Source organism: Solanum dulcamara, chromosome 2 (assembly GCF_947179165.1).
Source record: "Solanum dulcamara chromosome 2, daSolDulc1.2, whole genome shotgun sequence".
NCBI lineage: Eukaryota > Viridiplantae > Streptophyta > Magnoliopsida > Solanales > Solanaceae > Solanum > Solanum dulcamara.
Genome location: NC_077238.1, coordinates 65145428 through 65168444, shown reverse-complemented (window position 1 = coordinate 65168444; position 23017 = coordinate 65145428). Strand labels below are relative to the sequence as shown.

The 23017-nt window shown below is 34.7% G+C and overlaps 1 protein-coding gene and 1 long non-coding RNA gene across 2 annotated transcripts; one reads left to right on the top strand and one right to left on the bottom strand.

Annotated features, from left to right (window-relative positions):
* Positions 1–1580: 1580 nt before the first annotated feature.
* On the bottom strand, positions 1581–3843 carry LOC129876425 (uncharacterized). Its single transcript, XR_008763371.1, has 3 exons — positions 3736–3843; positions 2497–2606; positions 1581–1846 (listed from the first exon to the last, which is right to left on the bottom strand). It is a non-coding gene; the product is annotated as an uncharacterized LOC129876425 (long non-coding RNA).
* A 17128-nt stretch (positions 3844–20971) lies between these two features.
* Positions 20972–22636, top strand: LOC129880630 (uncharacterized). The gene is made up of 3 exons (XM_055954748.1): positions 20972–21185; positions 21272–21341; positions 22304–22636. The coding sequence occupies exons 1-3, from the start codon at positions 21053–21055 to the stop codon at positions 22446–22448; spliced, it is 348 nt and encodes a 115-aa protein (XP_055810723.1). The 5' UTR covers positions 20972–21052; the 3' UTR covers positions 22449–22636.
* The last annotated feature ends 381 nt before the right edge of the window (positions 22637–23017 follow it).

The window sequence follows — 23017 nt, the reverse complement described above, 5'->3', positions numbered from 1 at the left end:
TGTGGAGTCAAGAAAATGATGTGCTACATGTTGGTATGAGTTGATTGAGATGAGAGGTCGAACATATATTGTTAATTTTCTTAACTATGTTGATTATGATAAATAATGTTAATTTTCTTAAATATGTTGCTTATCGTGAATTGTAGATTTAAAACTTTGGGGTTGTGATGAGTCCCAAAAGATTTGTTAAGTGAACAGAGGAACAATTGTATAGGTTTGTATGTTGTTATAAATGCATATTTAATCTACTCTTGAAAGATATGATCGGGATTGATCGGATAGTATGATTGGGAGAGGTTTGATTATGATAGAATTGATGAGTTGACAAGGTTGTAAATGAGACTTGTCGATATAATTTGACTGAGTTGATTGGATGGAGTTTTATGAGCATTGAGTCTTGGAAGGAGTATCGAGCACCGAATTGGGTAAGATTAAGTAATAACTCAAATCCAATAACTACGTCGCCAAACGTAAGAGGGGATTGAACCGTTAATATCAGATGCTTCCCCAAAATTATTGTCCTGACATTATAGGACTTGGTTGGATTGAATCCATGATTGGTTGATTCATTCATACCCTGGCAAAGTATGAACGGATGCGGCAACAACGTCGGTTTGTTGTATTGTCACTTACTCATAAGTGATGATTGTCGGATAAGAGAAACTCCCATAGAGGTCTTGATAGTACTCTGAGTTGGATTGAGTTGAATTGTATGTGTTTGGTCCCGTCTAAACCATTTTCGTGTTTAGACTTAGGACACTTGATTGAGTTGCTCTTCTTTCTGAGTTGAGATTTCGAGTTGATTTGATTCTTCCTTGATGTTGTTTCATTCGGCCATTTTACATACTCGTACATTCCATGTACTGACGCCATTTGGCCTGCATCATTTCATGATGCATAGACAGGTACTAGAGATCATCAACCGACGCACCATTGAAGATCTATTCACTTCCAGCTAGTTGGTGAGTCCTCTCAGTTTCCAGAGGATATTGAGATTTTCTTTAGAGTTTTGGATTTATTTCTCTTGTTTTGATTTGTGGTAGCCATGGACTTGTCATTGGCACCTCTTGGATTGTTGATAGAGGCTTCATAGACTAGAGTGTGGAAGTGTTGAATTGTCCGTTTGACTAGTTTTATTCTAGTTAGTTATTGATTGGGTATTTGTTTGGCCTTTGGCCCTAAATTATGAATAGTATCCTTATAATAGAGTCTTCCGCCGATAGAGTGTGAATGAATGAAAGTATGACTGGATCAAGTGGTTCGCTTGAAGGCCAAAAATGGCTTTCGAATGCCGGCCACGTCTAGGTTTGTAGCGACCCTCTAGGGAGGATGCTACTACAAAAAAACATATATTAAATTTGTAACACAAAAAAAATATATATATATAACTTTCTGTAAGGCCCATTTATATGATCAAAAAAAAATGAAAGGTGTAAGTTGTTAGCCAACTTAATTTTTTTTTCCATCTCAATTAAATCAAATAAAAATTTCAATTTAGGACGGGCGACTTCTCAAAATAGTTTTATTTTTTAAAAAATATCTTCTGAGACAATCATGTATTACAATAATTTATGCTTCATTCAAATGTTCTAACTCCAAAGGGTAATTTAGTACTTCATAAAATTTAGAAATGTACATACCCCAAAATTTACAAAACAAGCAACAATCTTTAAGTTACAACTCTCAGAAATACGTGCATAAATACAAATACACAAGCAAACCATAAATCGTATACACGTCCCAAAATACTACAAAATATAGGTGCCTATATGCAAATGTGATCTTTCTTAAAGCTCCCAAAACTTCAACTCCAATGGCCAACCTCAAGCATCTTCTCGGACATTTCCTACGATAGAAACAACTATCGCTAAGCATAAAGCTTAGTGGTGCAAAACTACAAGTTTGAAGCCTTTGGGTGCTTCAACTTATTTTCTCAAGTCATGACAGCACAAATGTACACATAACAAATAAATCAAGACAACAAATATATCATGACTATCAAGTTCGATATGAAAAAGGCTAAGTGCCAATAATTCATGAAAACACGTTAATAAGCTTTAACATTAAGTTTCTCCCAATGTGTACGTCATGCCTTCACACCAAACATGATCAAGTCTCAAGAAGGACCGGAGCCCTGTATCAAGAAGAGTAAACACCCAATAATCAAGAGAACCAAGAACCATATTAAAAATGGCTTCCTAATTTGTACTTAAAATGGACAACTTCCATACTTAAGACGAACTAAAAATCCATAATCAAGATGGCAAAGGGTCTGAAACAAGAGGCATGCCAATGGTGACAAAGTCACAGCCACAAGAAGGACAAAGTACACAAGAATGTCAAGTGATCAAACAATCCGTACAAGTGGGTGAGTTAAGCAAGTGTCTTGCAAATTTCCAAAGATACCAACATGACAAGACATATTTCAAGAAAATAACAAATATACCAAGATAGGCTTTTAATATATTAGTAGGTAACAAGAGTTTATACACAAACCTCAGCCCTTTTAGCATACAACAATTCAACAGTCCCACACGACTTCAAAAGTTCAAACCGTAGGCCATCAAATGTCTCAAGTTCTTCAACTTGCACACGATATAAACAACCTTAAAAATACCATTAAATATCTTATTTAAATTTCCAGAATATACATAATATTTACATAAAACAAGATTTATTATTGCAATTAAGCCTAGAATGTTTCAACCCGAATTATGTTACCAACACAGAAAATTCGGAAAGTCAAGTATCGCAGCTTGAATCTAAATTTCGAAACTCAAAAATGCAAAACTGGATTTTATACCCTTCATGAAACTTTTAGATATATGTCTTAAGTTTGTAACCCAAAAAGAATCAACTCAAAATTCATTTTGTACGAAACGATATCCTCAAAACACTAACAGGTACACATGACGGATTTTGTAAATCACGAATCTGGACAGACATACTTGTCCAGTTGAATCTAAGTTTGGAAACTGAAAAAGGCAAAACTGGACTTTATACCCTTCACCAAACTTGTAGATATGTGTCTTTAGTTTCCAACCCAACAGAAATCAACTCAAAAAGAATTTTATACAAAAGGATATCCCCAAATTACTAACAGGTACACATGATAAACTTTGAAAATCAAAAATCTGGACAGACATACTTGTCCAGTTGTATCTAAGTTTGGGAACTGAAAACGGAAAAAATAGACTTTATACCCTTCACCAAACTTGTAGATCTATGTCTTTAGTTTCCAACCCAATAGAAATCAATGCAAAAAGAATTTTATACAAAGAGATATCTCCAAAACACTAATAGGTACACATGATAAATTTTAAAAATCAAAAATCTGGACAGGCATACTTGTCCAGTTGTATCTAAGTTTGGGAACTGAAAACGGCAAAAATGGACTTTATACCCTTCACCAAACTTGTAGATATATGTCTTTAGTTTCCAACCCAACAGAAATTAACTCAAAATTCATTTTATACAAAACGATATCGTCAAAACACTAACAGCAGTACAAGTAGAGTTTGCACAAACAGAATTCTGGGCAGCACCTGCCATGTACTTCCTCGCCCAGTTTCAAGTAAATACATGAAGATTTGAGTTTTGAAAGCTGAACGAAAGTTGTAAACAGATGAAATATCTTTCTAGAACATCTTGAATCACTTAAAACAAAGCTTTATATAAGAGATTATGCTAAAAACACTAACAACAGTCAATTCCAAAAAGGGGTTTATAGCTTACCTCCATCGTGTGGAGTTTGTTTAGGGATCAACCAAGGAAAGTCTTGATGATAGATTTGGTGGATGAATATGTGAGAGAAGGGAGGTTTTGGTTTCTGTATTTCTTGAAGAAAAATGAAATAGGAGGGTTGGTGGAGAGGATAAGGGGAAAGGATAGGAACTTAAAGAAATGAGAAAATAAATGATAACAAAAAGGAAGTTTCCCCACTTTTGTAAATATCTAGTCCATTTAATAAATTGAAAAGATAATCATAGTAGGAGTAGTTTATATAACTACACCATAACACTTCCAACAAGTTTAAATGTCATCAAGTTCACATTCAAGAAGTGCAAACATATAATATATCTTTACTATCAAAATACTATAAATCAAAAATTTAGGTATTTACTAAAAAAAACTTTTGGGGTGTTACAACTCTCTCCCCCTTAAGAAATTTCGTCTCGAAATTTACCTTGTTTTAGTCATGAAACAAGTATGGATATTGAGTGCTCATGTCTTCCTCTCTCTCCCGGGTGGCTTCTTTTCCAGAATGGTTCCTCCAAAGTACCTTTACTAAGGGAATTCTCTTGTTTCTAAGCTGCTTCATTTCACGAGCTTGAATTAGGATAGGTTCTTCGTTATATGTCAAATCTGGATTAACCTCAATAGATTCTACTGGAAGAACATGAGATGGATCAGAACGATTTCTTCTAAGCATCGAAACGTGGAATACATTGTGGATTTTCTCCAACTCAGGCGGCAAAGCTAATTTATATGCAACTGGTCCTACTCTTTCTAGTATCTCGTAAGGCCCGATAAATCGAGGACTAAGTTTTCCTTTTTGGCCAAATCTCATAATCTTTTTCCATGGAGAAACCTTTAAAAATACTTTATCGCCAACTTGATGCTCAATTTCATGCCTTTTCAGATCAGCATATAACTTTTGTCTATCCGAAGCTATTTTTAGACGATCCTTGATGACTTTTACCTTATCTTCAGTTTGTTGCACAATCTTAGGAACAACGAGTTTTCGTTCACCAACTTCACTCCAGCAAAGAGGGGTTCTACACTTCCTCCCATATAAGGCTTCGTAGGGTGGCATGCCAATGCTTGATTGGTAGCTATTGTTATAAGCGAATTCTATCAAGGCTAGGTGTCTGTCCCAACTACCTTCAAATTCCATAATGCAAGCTCGAAGCATATCTTCCAAAATTTGAATTACCCTCTCGGATTGGCCATCTGTCTGAGGATGGAAAGATGTACTAAAGTTCACCCTAGTGCCCAAAGCTTCTTGCAAGCTAGTCCAGAATCTAGATGTAAACCTTGGGTCTCGATCAGATACAATAGAAACAGGAACTCCATGTAGTCTCACAATCTCATTAACATACAATTCTGCTAGACGTTCAAGTGGGTAGTCCATTCTGACGGCCAAGAAGTGAGCACTTTTAGTGAGCCTATCAACTATAACCCAAATTGCATCATGATTTCTTTGGGTACGTGGAAGCCCAGAAACAAAGTCCATGGTTATTCTTTCCCATTTCCACTCAGGTATTGATAAGGGTTGTAATAATCCCGTTGGGACTTGATGCTCGGCCTTTATCTGTTGACAAGCTAAGCATTTAGAAACATATACCGTAATATCCTTCTTCATACCATTCCACCAGTAGTGTTCTTTGATGGTTTGGTACATTTTTGTGCCTCCAGGATGCATTGCATATGGTGACGTATGTGCTTCATTCAAAATTTCTTTCCTCAAGTTGTCATACTTTGGAACACATAACCTATTATGATAAAATAGAGCACCATCCTCCCCAAAAGTAAAATTAAGCTTTCCTCCAGTTTGAACTTCTTTGATCAATTTCACAAGCTTCTCATCTAACTGTTGTGCTTTTTTCACCTGTTCAAGTAGAACTGGTTTGACTTGCAACCTAGCAACAATAGACCCATCAGAATTAATTGCAAGACAAGTATTCATGGCTCGTAAGTCAAGGAATGAAGTCAAAGGATTAATAGATAAGCTAGCAAAGGCTTTGCGACTTAGAGCATCCACAACTACATTGGCTTTACCAGGATGATAGTCAATGGTACAATCATAATCTTTAATGAGTTCAAGCCATCTACGCTGCCTCAAATTCAATTCTTTCTGTGTGCCCAAGTACTTCAAACTCTTATGATCGGTAAATATGTGACATTTTTCTCCATATAAGTAATGCCTCCAAATTTTCAATGCAAACACTATGGCAGCGAGCTCAAAGTCATGAGTAGGATAGTTCAATTCATGTGGTTTCAATTTTCGGGAAGCATACGCAACAACTTTCCCTTCTTGCATCAGGACACAACCCAAACCATGATGAGAAGCATCACTATATATCACATATTCTTTACCTTCAGTTGGTAGAGTAAGTATAGGAGCTTGTGTCAATAAGGATATGAGCTTTTCAAAACTTTCCTGGCATTTGTCATCCCATGCAAACTTGACATTCTTCCTCAAGATTTTAGTCAAAGGGGAGGCGATAATGGAGAAGCCTTTAACAAACCTCCTATAGTATCCCGCTAAACCCAAGAAACTCCTTACTTCAGTTGGACTTTTAGGTGGTTTCCATTCAACAATTGCTTCAATTTTATTAGGATCCACCTTCACCCCTTCGGCTGACACAACATGTCCCAGAAAGGCCACTTCACCGAGCTAGAATTCACATTTAGAAAGCTTAGCATAAAGCTTCTTCTCTTGCAGAATTTGCAAAACAATTCGAAGATGTTTATCATGCTCTTCTTCATTCTTGGAATATATCAAAATATCATCTATAAAGACCACCACAAATTGATCAAGATAAGGCTTAAATACTCGATTCATCAAATCCATGAATATTGCAGGAGCATTAGTTAATCCGAATGGCATCACTAAGAATTCATAGTGACCGTATCGAGTTCTAAAAGCAGTTTTAGGAACATCTTCCTTTCTAACATGCAGTTGGTGATATCCAGACCTTAAATCAATCTTTGAGAATAAATTTGCACCCTTCAACTGGTCAAACAAATCATCAATCCTTGGTAGTGGATATCTGTTCTTGATTGTTATTTTGTTCAATTGTCTATAGTTAATACCAAGTCTAAGAGTACCATCTTTCTTCTTCACAAATAGCACAGGGGCTTCCCAAGGAGAAACACTTGGACGAATAAAACCTTTCTCAAGAAGTTCTTGCAACTGAGTTTTCAATTCCCTTAATTCTGCTGGTGCCATTCTATAAGGAGTGATAGAAATAGGAGTAGATCCAGGATTGAGCTCAATTGGAAATTCAACTTCTCTTTCTGGTGGTAACCCAGGAAGATTTTCTGGAAACACTTCAGGAAAGTCACACACAGTAGGTATATCTTTAAGGCTAGGACTCTCTACACGTGTATCAATTATGTGAGCAAGATATGCACTACAACCTTGATGAATTATTTTTCTTGCTAAGGCCGCAGAAATAATATTAGATGACAATGATCTTTCACCGTGTACAATAATGTGTGAAAATGTAGGGTCCTTAAAAGTCACCTGCTTAGACCTACAATCCACTACTGCATGATATTTATAAAGCCAATCCATACCGATAATAATATCAAAATCGTGGAAAGGCATTTCAATCAAATCAGCAGAAAAGATCAAGTTTTGAATCATGAAAGGACAAGCTTGGTAAATTCGATTACAGACAACTTGGTAACCTAAAGGACTTTCAACCAGAACATCAAAGTTAAGCCTCATAGATTTCACATTTTCAGGAAGAACCAGTGATGAACAAATATAGGAATGTGTAGAGCCAAGATCAAATAGTGTAAACACAGATAAGCCATATAAGTCAAATTTACCGACAACCATGTCCTGTCCCTCTTGATCATCTCTCTGCCTCATAGCATAAGCTCGTGCAGTAGCTCTGGACCCGCTAGCTTGATTTGCTCCACTTGCCCCTGCTGCTTGGTTGGTTTTAGGCCTTGCACCTCTATTGGTTTGTGGAGGATTATTAGAAGACTTCTGCATTGAGCCCTCAGTGTACACGGGAGGAACGTTTTTAGGATTTGGACAGTCCTTCACTTTATGATCAAAGCTGCCACAATTAAAACAAGCACCAGAAGCTCTCTTACAAGCACCATAATGATTTTTTCCACATTCTGCACAAGTGGGAACGCGAGTCTTGCCTTGGCTATAACTTGGGGTACTAGCTGTAGAAAAATATAATCTGCTTTGTTTCGGTTGATTTGACTTGTTGACACTACTAGCCTTAGAATCATCAAACCTTCCCTTCTTGGATGGACCTCCAAAATCTGACCTAGGCTTCCGGAATCTATTTTCATGTCTACTAGCTTCTTCCTTATCAAGTCTTTCCCAAGTGAAAGCAGCAGAAACTAATTTATAAAAGTTCTCATGTTCCAGGATTGCCACATTCTTTCTGATGGAATCGTTTAGGCCATCTTCAAACCTCCTGCATTTATCTTTTTCATCGGTAATAATGCCTCCAGCATAACGAGAGAGTCTAAAAAACTTTTGTTGATACTCAGCAATAGACATGCCTTGTTGCCTTAGATTCAAAAACTCTTTTTTCTTAGCATCACAATAAGCAGGCGGGACATATTTCATACGAAACTCTTTAACAAAATCATTCCAAGTAAGAACTGGAGGTTTTGCTTTTGCATTTGGCACACCTACCCACCAGTCATAAGCATCCTTCTGCAATAACGAGATGGCATACTTGAATTTGGCAACATCAGAACACTCCAGCTGATCAAACACTCTCTCCATGCGCTCAAGCCATTGTTCAGCATCTGTGGGATCAACAGTACCTTCAAATTCAACTCCACCCATTTTTCTCATTTTTTCAAAGTTTAACCCACGGGGGTCATGGGTCGTTTCAGCCATACGGTGAAAGAATTCAGCCATTTGTTGAAAAGGAGGGTTCATAACGTGAGTACTAGGACTCATGTGAGGATGTGGACCAACTCTTACTCCTTGTTGATTTCCCACACCAGACCCACTAGTATGAGGAATAGATTGACCCGAGGACTGTTCGCCAATTCCTTTTTGTGTATGAGGTTGGGAATGAGAGTCACCTATATCTTCACGAGCAGCTTCCATAGGTCTACGAGAAGAAGAGGCCATAACTTAACTCCTTCAAAAGTGAAGATCGCATTGTATTAGGAACATGAATATGATACATTTGCAACTTACATGCATTAAATATACTATTTACCCTATAGTGATTAACTAATATAACCCAAACCTTCCAAAAACAAAAAAAACAAGTGTGCACAATAAAATTCCTAGAACCACAAACCTAGGCTCTGATACCAACACTTGTAGCGACCCTCCAGGGAGGATGCTACTACAAAAAAACGTATATTAAATTTGTGACACAAAAAATATATATATATATATATAACTTTCTGTAAGGCCCATTTATATGATCAAAAAAAAAATGAAAGGTGTAAGTTGTTAGCCAACTTAATTTTTTTTTTCCATCTCAATTAAATCAAATAAAAATTTCAATTTAGGACGGGCGACTTCTCAAAATAGTTTTATTTTTTAAAAAATATCTTCTGAGACAATCATGTATTACGATAATTTATGCTTCATTCAAATGTTCTAACTCCAAAGGGTAATTTAGTACTTCATAAAATTTAGAAATGTACATACCCCAAAATTTACAAAACAAGCAACAATCTTTAAGTTACAACTCTCAGAAATACGTACATAAATACAAATACACAAGCAAACCATAAATCGTATACACGTCCCAAAATACTACAAAATATAGGTGCCTATATGCAAATGTGATCTTCCTTAAAGCTCCCAAAACATCAACTCCAATGGCCAACCTCAAGCATCTTCTCGGACATTTCGTACGATAGAAACAACTATCGCTAAGCATAAAGCTTAGTGGTGCAAAACTACAAGTTTGAAGCCTTTGGGTGCTTCAACTTATTTTCTCAAGTCATGACAGCACAAATGTACACATAACAAATAAATCAAGACAACAAATATATCATGACTATCAAGTTCGATATGAAAAAGGCTAAGTGCCAATAATTCATGAAAACACGTTAATAAGCTTTAACATTAAGTTTCGCCCAATATGTACGTCATGCCTTCACACCAAACATGATCAAGTCTCAAGAAGGACCGGAGCCCTGTATCAAGAAGAGTAAACACCCAATAATCACGAGAACCAAGAACCATATTAAAAATGGCTTCCTAATTCGTACTTAAAATGGACAACTTCCATACTTAAGACGAACTAAAAATCCATAATCAAGATGGCAAAGGGTCTAAAACAAGAGGCATGCCAATGGTGACAAAGTCACAGCCACAAGAAGGACAAAGTCCACAAGAATGTCAAGTGATCAAACAATCCATACAAGTGGGCGAGTTAAGCAAGTGTCTTGCAAATTTCCAAAGATACCAATATGACAAGACATATTTCAAGAAAATAACAAATATACCAAGATAGGCTTTTAATATATTAGTAGGTAACAAGAGTTTATACACAAACCTCAGCCCTTTTAGCATACAACAATTCAACAGTCCCACACGACTTCAAAAGTTCAAACCGTAGGCCATCAAATGTCTCAAGTTCTTCAACTTGCACACGATATAAACAACCTTAAAAATACCATTAAATATCTTATTTAAATTTCCAGAATATCCATAATATTTACATAAAACAAGATTTATTATTGCAATTAAGCCTAGAATGTTTCAACCCGAATTATGTTACCAACACCGAAAATTCGGAAAGTCAAGTATCGCAGCTTGAATCTAAATTTCGAAACTCAAAAATGCAAAACTGGATTTTATACCCTTCATGAAACTTTTAGATATATGTCTTACGTTTGCAACCCAAAAAGAATCAACTCAAAATTCATTTTGTATGAAACGATATCCTCAAAACACTAACAGGTACACATGACAGATTTTGTAAATCAAGAATCTGGACAGACATACTTGTCCAGTTGAATCTAAGTTTAGAAACTGAAAAAGGCAAAACTGGACTTTATACCCTTCACCAAACTTGTAGATATGTGTCTTTAGTTTCCAACCCAACAGAAATCAACTCAAGAAGAATTTTATACAAAAAGATATCCCCAACATACTAACAGGTACACATGATAAACTTTGAAAATCAAAAATCTGGACAGACATACTTGTCCAGTTGTATCTAAGTTTGGGAACTGAAAACGGCAAAAATAGACTTTATACCCTTCACCAAACTTGTAGATCTATGTCTTTAGTTTCCAACCCAATAGAAATCAATGCAAAAAGAATTTTATACAAAGAGATATCCCCAAAACACTAATAGGTACACATGATAAATTTTAAAAATCAAAAATCTGGACAGGCATACCTGTCCAGTTGTATCTAAGTTTGAGAACTGAAAACGGCAAAAATGGACTTTATACCCTTCACCAAACTTGTAGATATATGTCTTTAGTTTCCAACCCAACAGAAATTAACTCAAAATTCATTTTGTACAAAACGATATCGTCAAAACACTAACAGCAGTACAAGTAGAGTTTGCACAAACAGAATTCTGGGCAGCAGCTGCCATGTACTTCCTCGCCCAGTTTCAAGTAAATACATGAAGATTTGAGTTTTGAAAGCTGAACGAAAGTTGTAAACAGATGAAATATCTTTCTAGAACATCTTGAATCACTTAAAACAAAGCTTTATATAAGAGATTATGCTAAAAACACTAACAACAGTCAATTCCAAAAACGGGTTTATAGCTTACCTCCATCGTGTGGAGTTTGTTTAGGGATCAACCAAGGAAAGTCTTGATGATAGATTTGGTGGATGAATATGTGAGAGAAGGGAGGTTTTGGTTTCTATATTTCTTGAAGAAAAATGAAATAGGAGGGTTGGTGGAGAGGATAAGGGGAAAGGATAGGAACTTAAAGAAATGAGAAAATAAATGATAACAAAAAGGAAGTTTCCCCATTTTTGTAAATATCTAGTCCATTTAATAAATTGAAAAGATAATCATAGTAGGAGTAGTTTATATAACTACACTATAACACTTCCAACAAGTTTAAATGTCATCAAGTTCACATTCAAGAAGTGCAAACATATAATATATCTTTACTATCAAAATACTATAAATCAAAAATTTAGGTATTTACTAAAAAAAACTTTTGGGGTGTTACAAGGTTACCCTCCCAGGACGTGACAGGTAGGACGTTGTATCATTGTTGAGCTCATCAGTGATGATTTTTGGTTAGAGAAACTCCCCAATAAAGTAAAACATATTATTTTAATATTTTGCTTCTATTGCATGTTTTATTGTAAAGTTGAATGGTTTTTACCTCATGTTTATATCTCACTTTAAATTGAGTTATGTTCAATCTTTCATGTTCAGTTATTTGTTATACTCAGATATTATTCATACCATATATTCCATGTACTGACATCATTCGACACTGCATCTTTTCATAATGCGGATAGAGGTATTCAGAATCATCAACAGGCACATTATTGAGATCATTCACCCATCAACGTTGGTGAGACCTCCTTGCTTGGGAGAACTCCTTTCAGTTATTTTGAGTATTTTTCAGTATTAGTGGTCACTAGGATTTGTGGTATCTGGAGGACATTTTTCGACACCCATCATTAGTTTTAGAGGCTTCACAGACAGTTGGAGAGTCAGATTGATGTTATCTTTTTAGACATTCTTGAAAATACTTTTCAACACTTTATGGATTATTTTCAAACTATTGCTTTAAAGTCTATTTTATGTTTAAGATCTCATTCATTTAAACTTCCGCAAGTCACATTTATTTATTTGTCTATAGTTATTGAGGACAAGGGTTTGCTTGGGACCAATAATATTTGTGTGCTTCCCACATCCAGGGTATAAACTCGGAGCATGAAAAACTTAGTATCAGAGCACAAGTTTGAGAGTCCTAGGATGTCTATGAAGTCGATTCTAATAGATTCTCCATTATCTGTTTGAAGCGAGCCACATCTATAATGGAAAGACTACAAGACTTTAGGAAGTTGTCTCACTTCTTTCATTCTCCAATTTCATGCAAAAGAATTTAACTCTAGAAAAGTATTTTTCTAAATTCATGCATTCATGTGTTACATACGCTAATGCAAAACAGGAACACAGGACATTCTAGATAGGATAAAGACCAGCAAGAGCCACAAGTTCTTGACAGATTAAGAGGTCCCGTTGTGCCTGTTTACCAGCCACCCTAGGCCAAAGTTACTAATGTTGAGTTTTATAATGCTATCCAGATATTGGCTCAAGCTATAACAATACAAGTGAACCAACAGGGAGAAGGCCTATAGGATGATCCGATACTTCAAGAGTTTGTGAGTTCATAAGGATGAATTCACCTAAGTTTACTGGGTCTGCACTCAATGAGAATCCAGAGAACTTTGTGTATGAGCTCCAAAAGGTGTTCCAGGTTATGTATATCACTGATGCAGAACATGTTGAATTTGCTACATATCAGCTCAAGGGTGCTTCAAGAGTATTGTTCGATCAGTGGAAGAAGACAAGGGGAGAGGATGCTCCACTCATAAGCTAGGATATGTTCGAAGATGCCTTCTTTGGACGTTTCTTTCACCGAGAACTAAGGGAAGCAAAGGTAAGAGAGTTCCTGAATATGAAGCAAGATTCTATGAGTGTGTAGGAGTACAACCTCAAGTTCACCTAATTTTCCCGCTATGCTCTGGAAATAGTAGATGATATGAGGAGAATGATGAGCCTGTTCGTGTCGGGACTCTCTCGTCTGTCTAGTAAGGAGGGTAAGGCAGCTACACTGATTGGGGATATGGGTATAGCCCGATTGATGATTCATGTGCAGTAGGTTGAGGAGGATAAGCTAAAAGACAAAGAGGAGTTCTGCAATAAGAGGGCTAAGACGTCAAATCATGAGTTCAGTAAGCAAAGGACCGGAAATAGAAATCCACCGTCTTTCCAGCAAAGGCCATCTAGACCTACATCATCATCAGCCAGTGTGCCTGATAAACTATGTATTGATCACCAATTTAGGTAAGGGTTCATATAAATCAAAGACCCATAAACTACATAGTCAGCATAGGATAGGATCGTACTACAATACGGGCGACTCCTCATTACCTCTGAGAAGGCCTATTAGTTGGATCCATAAGTTAAAGTTGTTGTACATCCCGAAAAAGTATAGGATGTCTCTTGCAACGTAGGCAGGACATTATATCATTGTTGGGCACATCAGCGATGATTGTCGGTTAGAGAAACTCCCTAATAAACTAAAGTATATTATTTTAATGTTTTGCTTCTTTTGCATGTTTCATTGTAAAGTTGAATGGCTATTACCTCATATTTTTGTCTCACTTTAAATTGAGTTATGTTCAATATTTCATGTTTAGTTATCTGCTATACTCAACCATTTTACATATCGTACATTCCATGTACCAACGTCATTCGATACTTTATTTTTTCATGATGCAGATACAGGTATTTACGATCATCAATAGGCGCATCGCCATGATAGTTTAAGCGTGTAACTGACTTTTCGGAACAAGTTCAGAAGGAAATTTATGCATTTTACCTTTCATTTAGTTGGTAAGGGAGAAGAAGAACAAATCATGTCTACTCACAAGCTCAAACGTCATAACATTATTTCTTTCCACTAGACAGATTTTAGAGAATTTTTATTTTCTTTTTTTGGGGGAGCTTTTTTCAATGGGTAATGAAATTATGGAGGAAAACTTTTGATGAGAATAGTGTGAACTGTACTTTTGTTTTTGTGAAATTCGTTAAATTTTTGACAAATTAAGAATGAAAGTTATCAAATTTTAAATACTTGTAGAATATTTTTTGTTAAGAAAGACAATTTAAGAATGTAATTTAAATTGGGAGGATAATTTAAGATTTTTTTGGCCAGAAACTCTGTTATTATACTAACTTTTCAGTTTTCAATCCCTAACTGTAATTTATCTTTTCATTTTTTTTAACTTGACTTTTCAAATTCAAAGATCATTAAATTCATCGTTTTGGTGCTTATAAATGTTGTTCCCAAACTAATTTACTAAAAGCAGTGTTATAGATTTTTGAAAATTGTTTGACTTGCACATAATACATTAGCGATTATAGTACTACAGCATGTAGTTTTTCATTTGATAGTTATAATTCTATCTTGATTTTTATATTAAATTCTTAGTTTTTGCACCTTACCTTTTTAAAGACTATATATATAGCTTAGATTATGTGATGTGAACTAAAAGACATATAAATAAGAGATAATCAAGTGTAGAAAAATGGTGATCAATTGAAAAATTGCTTGTGACTAAAGAGGTCCACTTAAAAAAATATACATAAAAATAAATTTAAAAAATGAGTAAGACGTTTTTGATTTGAGAAAAACTTGTGAGGTAATGAATTGAGGCAAAAATAAAAGAAATAAGAGAAGAAAGTAATGAGGTTCGAAAGAAGTGTTAAGTGCTGGGTATTTTTCCTTCGGTAAAAAGTCAAATATACCCTTGTACTTTATGAAATAGCTTAAATATACCCCTTGTATTTTCGGTACAAATATATGTCTTCCGTCATACTTTCGGTCCAAATATATCCTTCCAATATATTTTTGACACAAATTTATCCTTAATTTTAACGGAGAAACACGTGTCAAGCTTAGAATTAATAATCTGCCCCCAAATTTTATATACTCGAGTTTTCTGATGAATTACGTATTTTTTATAGAAGAAAAAGATGAATCCAAGGATTTTTATCAGATTTTCATTCCTTATAATTATTTAAAACAAAAAATAAGCAGAGAAAGAAGAAGTTTGCAGTATAACGGAAAATGGAACAGAGAGAATGTTATTCAGGGAAGCACTTTTGTTTACAGTAGATACACAGCTGTATAAACTATGCCACTAACTTCAACTCCTAAAATAACTCTAACAACTTACTAAGACACCTATATAGATAAACTTCCTTTAAAATAAGAACTGATTTATTTTGACTCGGTAAACTAAACAATGCAGAAGTAAAACAGTAAAAGAAAACACGGGAGATGGACTAATTTTTAACATTCCCCTTTAGTGCATGCTTACTATCAATAACTCCAAGAACAGCATTCAAATACTCAAACAGGCTTTATCAAGGCCTTTGTAAATATGTCTGTGACTTGCTCATTTGTAGAAATTCCTTTATGAATAACTTCTTGCTCCAGCACTTTCTCTCAAATGTAGTGATGATTAACCTTTATGTGCTTCGTCCAATCATGAAAAATTGAATTCGATGCAAGCTTGACAACAACTTCATTATCACAATGAATTTGAATAGAATAATCAACTTTGCACAACATCTCTCCTATTAATCTCTTCAACCACATACATTCTTGTGCCGCCATAGTTGCGACTATGTACTCAGCTTCGGTGCTTGATAATGCTACCACTGGTTGCTTCTTGCTGCACCAAGATACCATAGCTGAAGCAGTATTGAAATAATATCCTGAAGTTGAATGTCTATCATTCGCATTTCCAGCCCAATCCGCGTCGATAAATTCATTGTGCATAAAAATTTCATGTCTTTTGTACATAAGACCATGATCAAGTGAGCCCTTCACATAACGAAGAATTTTCCTTGCTGCATCAAGGTGTGAACTTCTTAGACATTGCATGAACTGAAAAACAATTCCAATGGAATAAGCAATCTCCGAGTTTGTGATAGTTAAATAAATTAAACTATCAAGAAGTTGCTGAAAATTTTTGGCATCTTTTAATGACTTTCCTGCAACTTTCATCAAATTTAGATGTGGTTCCATTGGAGTGCCTTTTTCTTTCGACTCCACTATGACAAAACGCTGCATCAATTTCTTTGCATATGTTTTTTGAGAAATAAAGTATCTTTGATCTGTTTTTGTAATTTTCAGATCAAGAAAATAGTTCACTTCCCCTGAATTCTTCATCTCAAATCGAATCGAAAGATCACTTTTCAAATAGAAATTGCAGCTTCATTATTTCCAGTAATGATCATGTCTTCCACATATAATAAGACCATCAGATGCATATTTGATTCTAATTGAATAAATAGACTAGAATGTGCATCAAAAACTTTAAAGCCACAAAATATAAAGTATTGGGTAACTTTACCATACCAAGCTCATGTTGCTTGTTTAAGACCATACAATTCTTTCTTTAATTGGCAAACATGGTGAGGATAATTCATAGAGACATATCGTTTTGGCTGCTCCATAAACACTTCATGATCCAATTCTCCATAAAGAAAAGCGTTCTTTACGTCAAGCTGCCACAACGTCCAGCTCATAGATGCTTCAAGAGAAAAAATGGTTCTTACATTTACCATTTTTGCAACTGGATTGAATATTTTCCTCATAATTCAGTACATAACTTTGATAAAAACCACGTTCGACAAGCCAAGCTATGTATTTTTTGACAACCCCATCTGAGTTTTTCTTCAAACGATAAACCCTTTTGCAAGTGATAAGCTCGCAATTTTCTGGCTTCAACATCAACTCCCACGTCTGATTTTTATTCATAACGTCAATTTCTTCTTGCATAGCTTCTTCTCATTTGGGATGACCTTTGGCTTCTTCATAGCTTATTGGTTCATCCAATATTTCTATAAAGAAGCATGAAGTAACCGAGCAATTGTTCAAGTGTACCGCATAATCTTTGAAGTAATTTGACTGTCTTTTCTCCCTTGTCGACCTTCTTTCAATTTCTTGTTCAAGGAAATATGAATTTGAGCTTTCATCATTATTTGAAGCTTGCAAGTTTCTTACTGGAATCAACTCAAAAAGTTCTTGATCGACATCAAGAATTATTTCTTGATTGTTAGTATTCTGGGCAGAATGTTAGGATGATATTTCATCAAAAACAACATATCTGGAAGTGACAAATTTCTTGGTTTCAAGATCCATACACCTCCACCCTTTCCTATATGAATCATAGCCAACAAACATTTCTGCTTTCGGGTCAAATTTAGTTCGATTAGATTTTGGAATATGAACATAAAAAGTGAAATCAAATGCCCGAAAGTAATTCACATTTGGCTTTTCATGAACTAGAATCTCAAAAGGAAATTTTTCTTTACCTGGCCATGGAGGCAAGCGATTTATCACATGACAAGCGCATTGAATAACTTTAGCCCAAAGCTCTCGGGGGAATTTTTTATCAGGCAACCAGAAAAGGCTCGTAGAAGCAAGATAAGCTATTTTTCTTTCTGAAACACCATTCAATTGGGGGGGGGGGGGGTATTAGGACATGTCATTTGCCTTGAAGTACCATTGTCGTCACAGTATTTGAAAAATTCATCAGACATATATTCATCTCCATTGTCGCTACGCAAGAATTTAATTTTTACCCCAAAGTCCTTCTCCACGACAGTTTTAAATTCAGCAAATTTAGACGAGGCTTTACTCTTCTCTTTCAAGAACTTCATTCATGTATATCTTGAGAAATCATCTAGGTGTATCTTGATGTAACGAAAACCACTATATCTTGTTGTTTTTGTTGGTCCCATCAGATATATATAAACCAGTTCAAACATTATGGATCTGCAATTCGATGATCTTTGAAATGAAAGACGGTGTGATTTTTCAAATTTACAACCTTGACAAACTACATCTTCATGGTTATTTTGTAGATTTGGTAGACCATTCATCAATTTATTTGAACAGATTTGTTGTAACAATTGGTATCCCAAATGCCCTAGTCGAGCATGTCAAATTGTTGTGCTATCTGTTTGACTTGTGTTCTTCACATAGGCTTCCCCTACTGCCATGACAAACAACGAACTCTTTTTTTCACTCATAAGAACAACATCAACAGATATGTTCTTCATGTTGTCCAGAATCTTCAATCATTTGGACTAAACGAAATATATTTTCCAGAATCAGTGATTTGAGAAATTGAAATTTTCTCTTCAAACCTGGAGTATGAAATGCATCGTTCAACTTGACAGTCCCTATATCTCCAATGTGAATCTTCAAGACTTCTTCATTTGCTACTGTATATATCGAGTTATCCTCTATAACAACAACATGTTCTCTTTTGTGTTGACGCAACTCTGAAAGAAGAGAATCATTTCTGGTTACATGATGTGAGCAGCCAGAATCAAGGATCCATTCTTGTTTGCAACTATCATTATTGTAGAGAGCTTGAACTGGTATGATATCATCATTTTGTCCATTTAAAAACCTCAACAGTGAAGCATTGCTCCCATTTGAGTTTCTCACTTTCATCATTTTCAATTGTAAAATTTGCTTTTGAGAGCTTCACTCTACAATATTTCTTGATGTGTCCAAGTTTACCGCAGCACTTCCTATTTTCAAAGTTGTCACCAGTAGTTTTTTCACTATTTGATTCTTTTTCATTGTTCCTGCTTTCAGATGATGTGTTTTTCTTTTTATTCTTATCCCTTGAAAAAAGAGTTGCATCTGGCTCAAGGTTTTTTGCCATTTGCTTGGCCAATGCCTCTTTGTTGGAAAACAAAATTTTAAATTCTTCAACTGAAGGTTGATTTGTCCATTCTTGAATGGAGGTAACGAATGGATTATACTCCTCCTTTAATCCTCAAATAAGAAATCATTTCAATCTTGCTTAACCATCTCATCAGAATCTAATCTGAAATTTCAGCACAAATAGCCTTAACTCGTAAGAAATATTCAGAAATAGACATGCCTCCCTGTGTTAGCATTGCCAATTCATTTTCCATCAATTGTAGCCTAGCGGTGTTTTTTTTTGTAAACAATCTCTCAAGTATCTCCCAAACTTATTTTGGTGAACTAACACCACGTACATGGTCGATGAGCTCTTTGCCAATTGAAATTCTCAAAGAAAAGAGTACTTTACCACATTTAATCTTCCATTTTCTCCGTGGTTCTGTATTTTTCGAAGTATTTTCTAGAACTTCTGCTTCAACACCAACAATAAGATCCCACAGGTCTTGACCTTGAAGGTAAGCTTCCATACACATTCTCCAATACTTGTAGTTTGTCCCTACAAGCTTCTCGACACCAAACTGAGCATTTGAACTATTTTCCCCATTTATCGACTCCATACAACACAAGCTTTTCTTTCTTTCTTTTCTCTGAAACTTTCAATCTCCTCCAACAAGACTAATAAAACTTGATACACAAGAAGATGGTAATAACTATCAGATCAATGACCTTGCTCTGATACCATAAAACAAAAGATAAGCAAAGAAAGATGAAGTTTACAGTATAACGAAAAATAGAACAAAGAGAATGTTATTCACTAGAGCTTTTTTGTTTACATCAGATACACAACTATATAAACTATGACACTAACTTCAACTCCTAAAATAACTCTAACAACTTACTAAGACTCTTATCTAGATAAATTTCCTACGAAATAAGAACTGATTTATTTTTGACTGAGTAAACTAAACAACGCGGAAGTAAAACAGTAAAAGAAACCACCGAAGATGCACTTATTTTTAACATTATTGAATACAATTTTAGCTTTTGTTCTACTGTTAGCTAGACAAAATGCCCAGAATCCTCTAGCATTTGTTTGACAACTTTCTTTGGTACACCATGATTAATTACCTAATCATCATAAAATCAATAAGGTTTTTGTTAATTGTTGAAATGATATTACTAATTCAATCAATTTAATTTTAGACAATGGGTTAATTAGATGATAAAAACTTAGAAAGAAATCATAAATTCACAGGCTTTGCAATTTAACTGATTATCTGAGTGGCAGAGATCGCTGGAAAGAACTTTGGTTTCCGAAATCTATAGCTATATACGACACAAAACATATATAGCACCCTTTTTCTTCTTTTAAGAAAATGGAATTCATCACCAAAGAACAATTTTTGGGTTGGGTTAAATGGGTGGTGTTTTAAAAAAATGTGGGCATTTAAAATTGTGGGCATGTCATTAATTCTAAATTTGACATATATTTCTTTATTAAAATTAAGGACAAATTTGTGCGAAAGTATAGGGGGAGGGATATATTTGGATCGATAGTATATTGTTAGGGATACATTTGTACCAAAAATATAACGAAAGATATATTTAAACTATTTCAAAAAGTACAAAAGTATATTTAATTCTTTTCCGTTTTTCTTTTGTCAAAAGAATATGTTATTTAACCTAAAGGGTCTGAATGACGGTATTCTAAACATTGGGGGTCTAGCTGAATATAATAAAATCGAATATAGCTTGTAGAGAAAAAATAAATCCTGAAGATATTACTTTAGTTAAAATTGACCACAAGTGATAAGATATATATTTGAAGGACTGGTAGCACTATCTAAAAATCCACAAATTATCTGCAGAAACTTTATTATTTGTTTTAAAAAAAGGAATTGCAGCTAATATGGCTGTTTCTTCTACACTTAGCATGAACTTTGCAGCTTTATCAAGGGATCTGTTTTCACCTTTTCCCCAATCTCTCACTTCAACCTCATTGAAAAGAAGGGGAAGCCATTTCAGAGTTTCTGCTAAATTAGGTTTGGTTTAATTAATTTATTGTTTATGATTTTACTGTTTTCTATATAAGAAAAAAAGTGTATTTTTTGTGTGTGATTCTTGATAGGAGGAGAAGAGGGTGATGTCAAGAAAGATGGGAAGAAGAAATTCATAACTAAAGAACAAGAACCTGAACAGTAAGTTTTCCATCACTCATATATTTTTTTGTTTCTAACCTAGGGCAAAGCTAGAATTTTAACCTTATGAGTTTTGAATTTAATAATGATGATTTTGACGGTTAATAACTAAATTCTAAACTTAATATTTATACATATTTAATAAATCATTTAATACAAATACATTATTTGAGTAAATATTATTGGTCATCGGTTATCGCAAAGCATAGTCCACATTAAAGTGTTGAAGTGTGATACATCCTCTAAACATTGCGTTTAATTTGTTGGTGAAATGATTGGGATTTTTTATCCCTTAATCAGAGTCTCGAGTTTGAACCCATTTGAACCCTTAAAACAAAGAATTGTGTGGTAAGCTAAAATTTTGCTCCTTTAATCGGACTGTATAGAGCGAATCCGGATTAATTTGATCAGTGAATTTTGGTTACCAGATGATTGAAAAGAAATTGTTGAAATCTATGTTGCTTGTATTCTCTAGAAATGCTACTGCATTCATGTTGGGTACTTAGAAGATATACTACTTCGCAAGGATTTGCCAAGCACCCAGCGAAATTTTGGAAGAGTCCAAACAACATAATCGGAATGTAGTCACCTAGGCATACACTACATCGGTTTGTTATGAATAGAAAATAATTGAGATAAAAATGTTTGTATTACCAATCTTTACTAGTTTGAGGAATTGATTTTTAGATGATCACTCAACTAATAGTTATTATCTCATAAAATCACTTTTTTTTATTAAAGTATGTAATTGAATCAAGAATAAAAATAACTTTATGAGTTAATAACTATTAGTTGAGAAATCAACCACTAGTTTGAGATTGGGGCATATTTATTGATTTATGTCTGGTCTATGATTAACACTTGTTTTGGTTTTCTTGATTTTGATATGTATTATTATGAAGTAACACATAGGGAATTTTTTTGAATAGTTTATAATAAGTGAAAGAGCTTGGGTGTTTTAGGTATTGGCAATCAGCAGGAGAAAGAGCAGGGGAGAACCCTATGATGACACCTCTTCCTTATATAATCATATTTGGAATGTCAACACCCTTTGTGATCTTGGCCATTGCTTTTGCAAATGGTTGGATAAAGGTTCCAATAAGATGATTAAACTCTGAATGCAGCAAGAAGGGCTCTTTGGATGTCTCATTTTGACCTTTTTCTTCATTTGAGTTTGCTATATATAAGAGTAACCCCATTTCTATACATATTCTTTTTGTTTTGTGAAGATATAGGATTTTAAGTTTGTTGCACTTGTTATTTCCTTAGTGTGCACTTTCCATGTTGATACATAACTGGTACATTTCTTGCAATCTGTTAGGTATTTCTTGTAAGATGTCTCTGACCATACAAACATAAAAGAACCAGTAGAATGTGAAATCTAGGTCCACAAACATTTCAAATTTCACACAGCCAAGCAGACAAGGGAAAACGATGTTGTAGATGATAAATTCACGTCTAGAAAAATAATAATCAAGGCAGAAAAATATCACAACAATTATAGTATTTATTTTTAGATATAATGAGTGTTAGAATCTCTATGATAATCCTATGATTCTTTCAATATTAATGTAAACTATGTTAATGAATTTGATTTGATTCAAAGGTTGGAGTAGCTTCGTCTTGAATCTTTGTCTTGGATTTGATTTGACTTATCCGCTATGAACACTTGGATG

Coding starts and splice junctions, on each gene's coding strand:
- LOC129880630 (XM_055954748.1), top strand. CDS start 21,053: ATGGCTGTTTCTTCTACACTTAGCATGAACTTTGCAGCTTTATCAAGG. Junction 21,186..21,271: donor CAGAGTTTCTGCTAAATTAG/GTTTGGTTTAAT, acceptor GATTCTTGATAG/GAGGAGAAGAGGGTGATGTC. Junction 21,342..22,303: donor AAAGAACAAGAACCTGAACA/GTAAGTTTTCCA, acceptor TGGGTGTTTTAG/GTATTGGCAATCAGCAGGAG.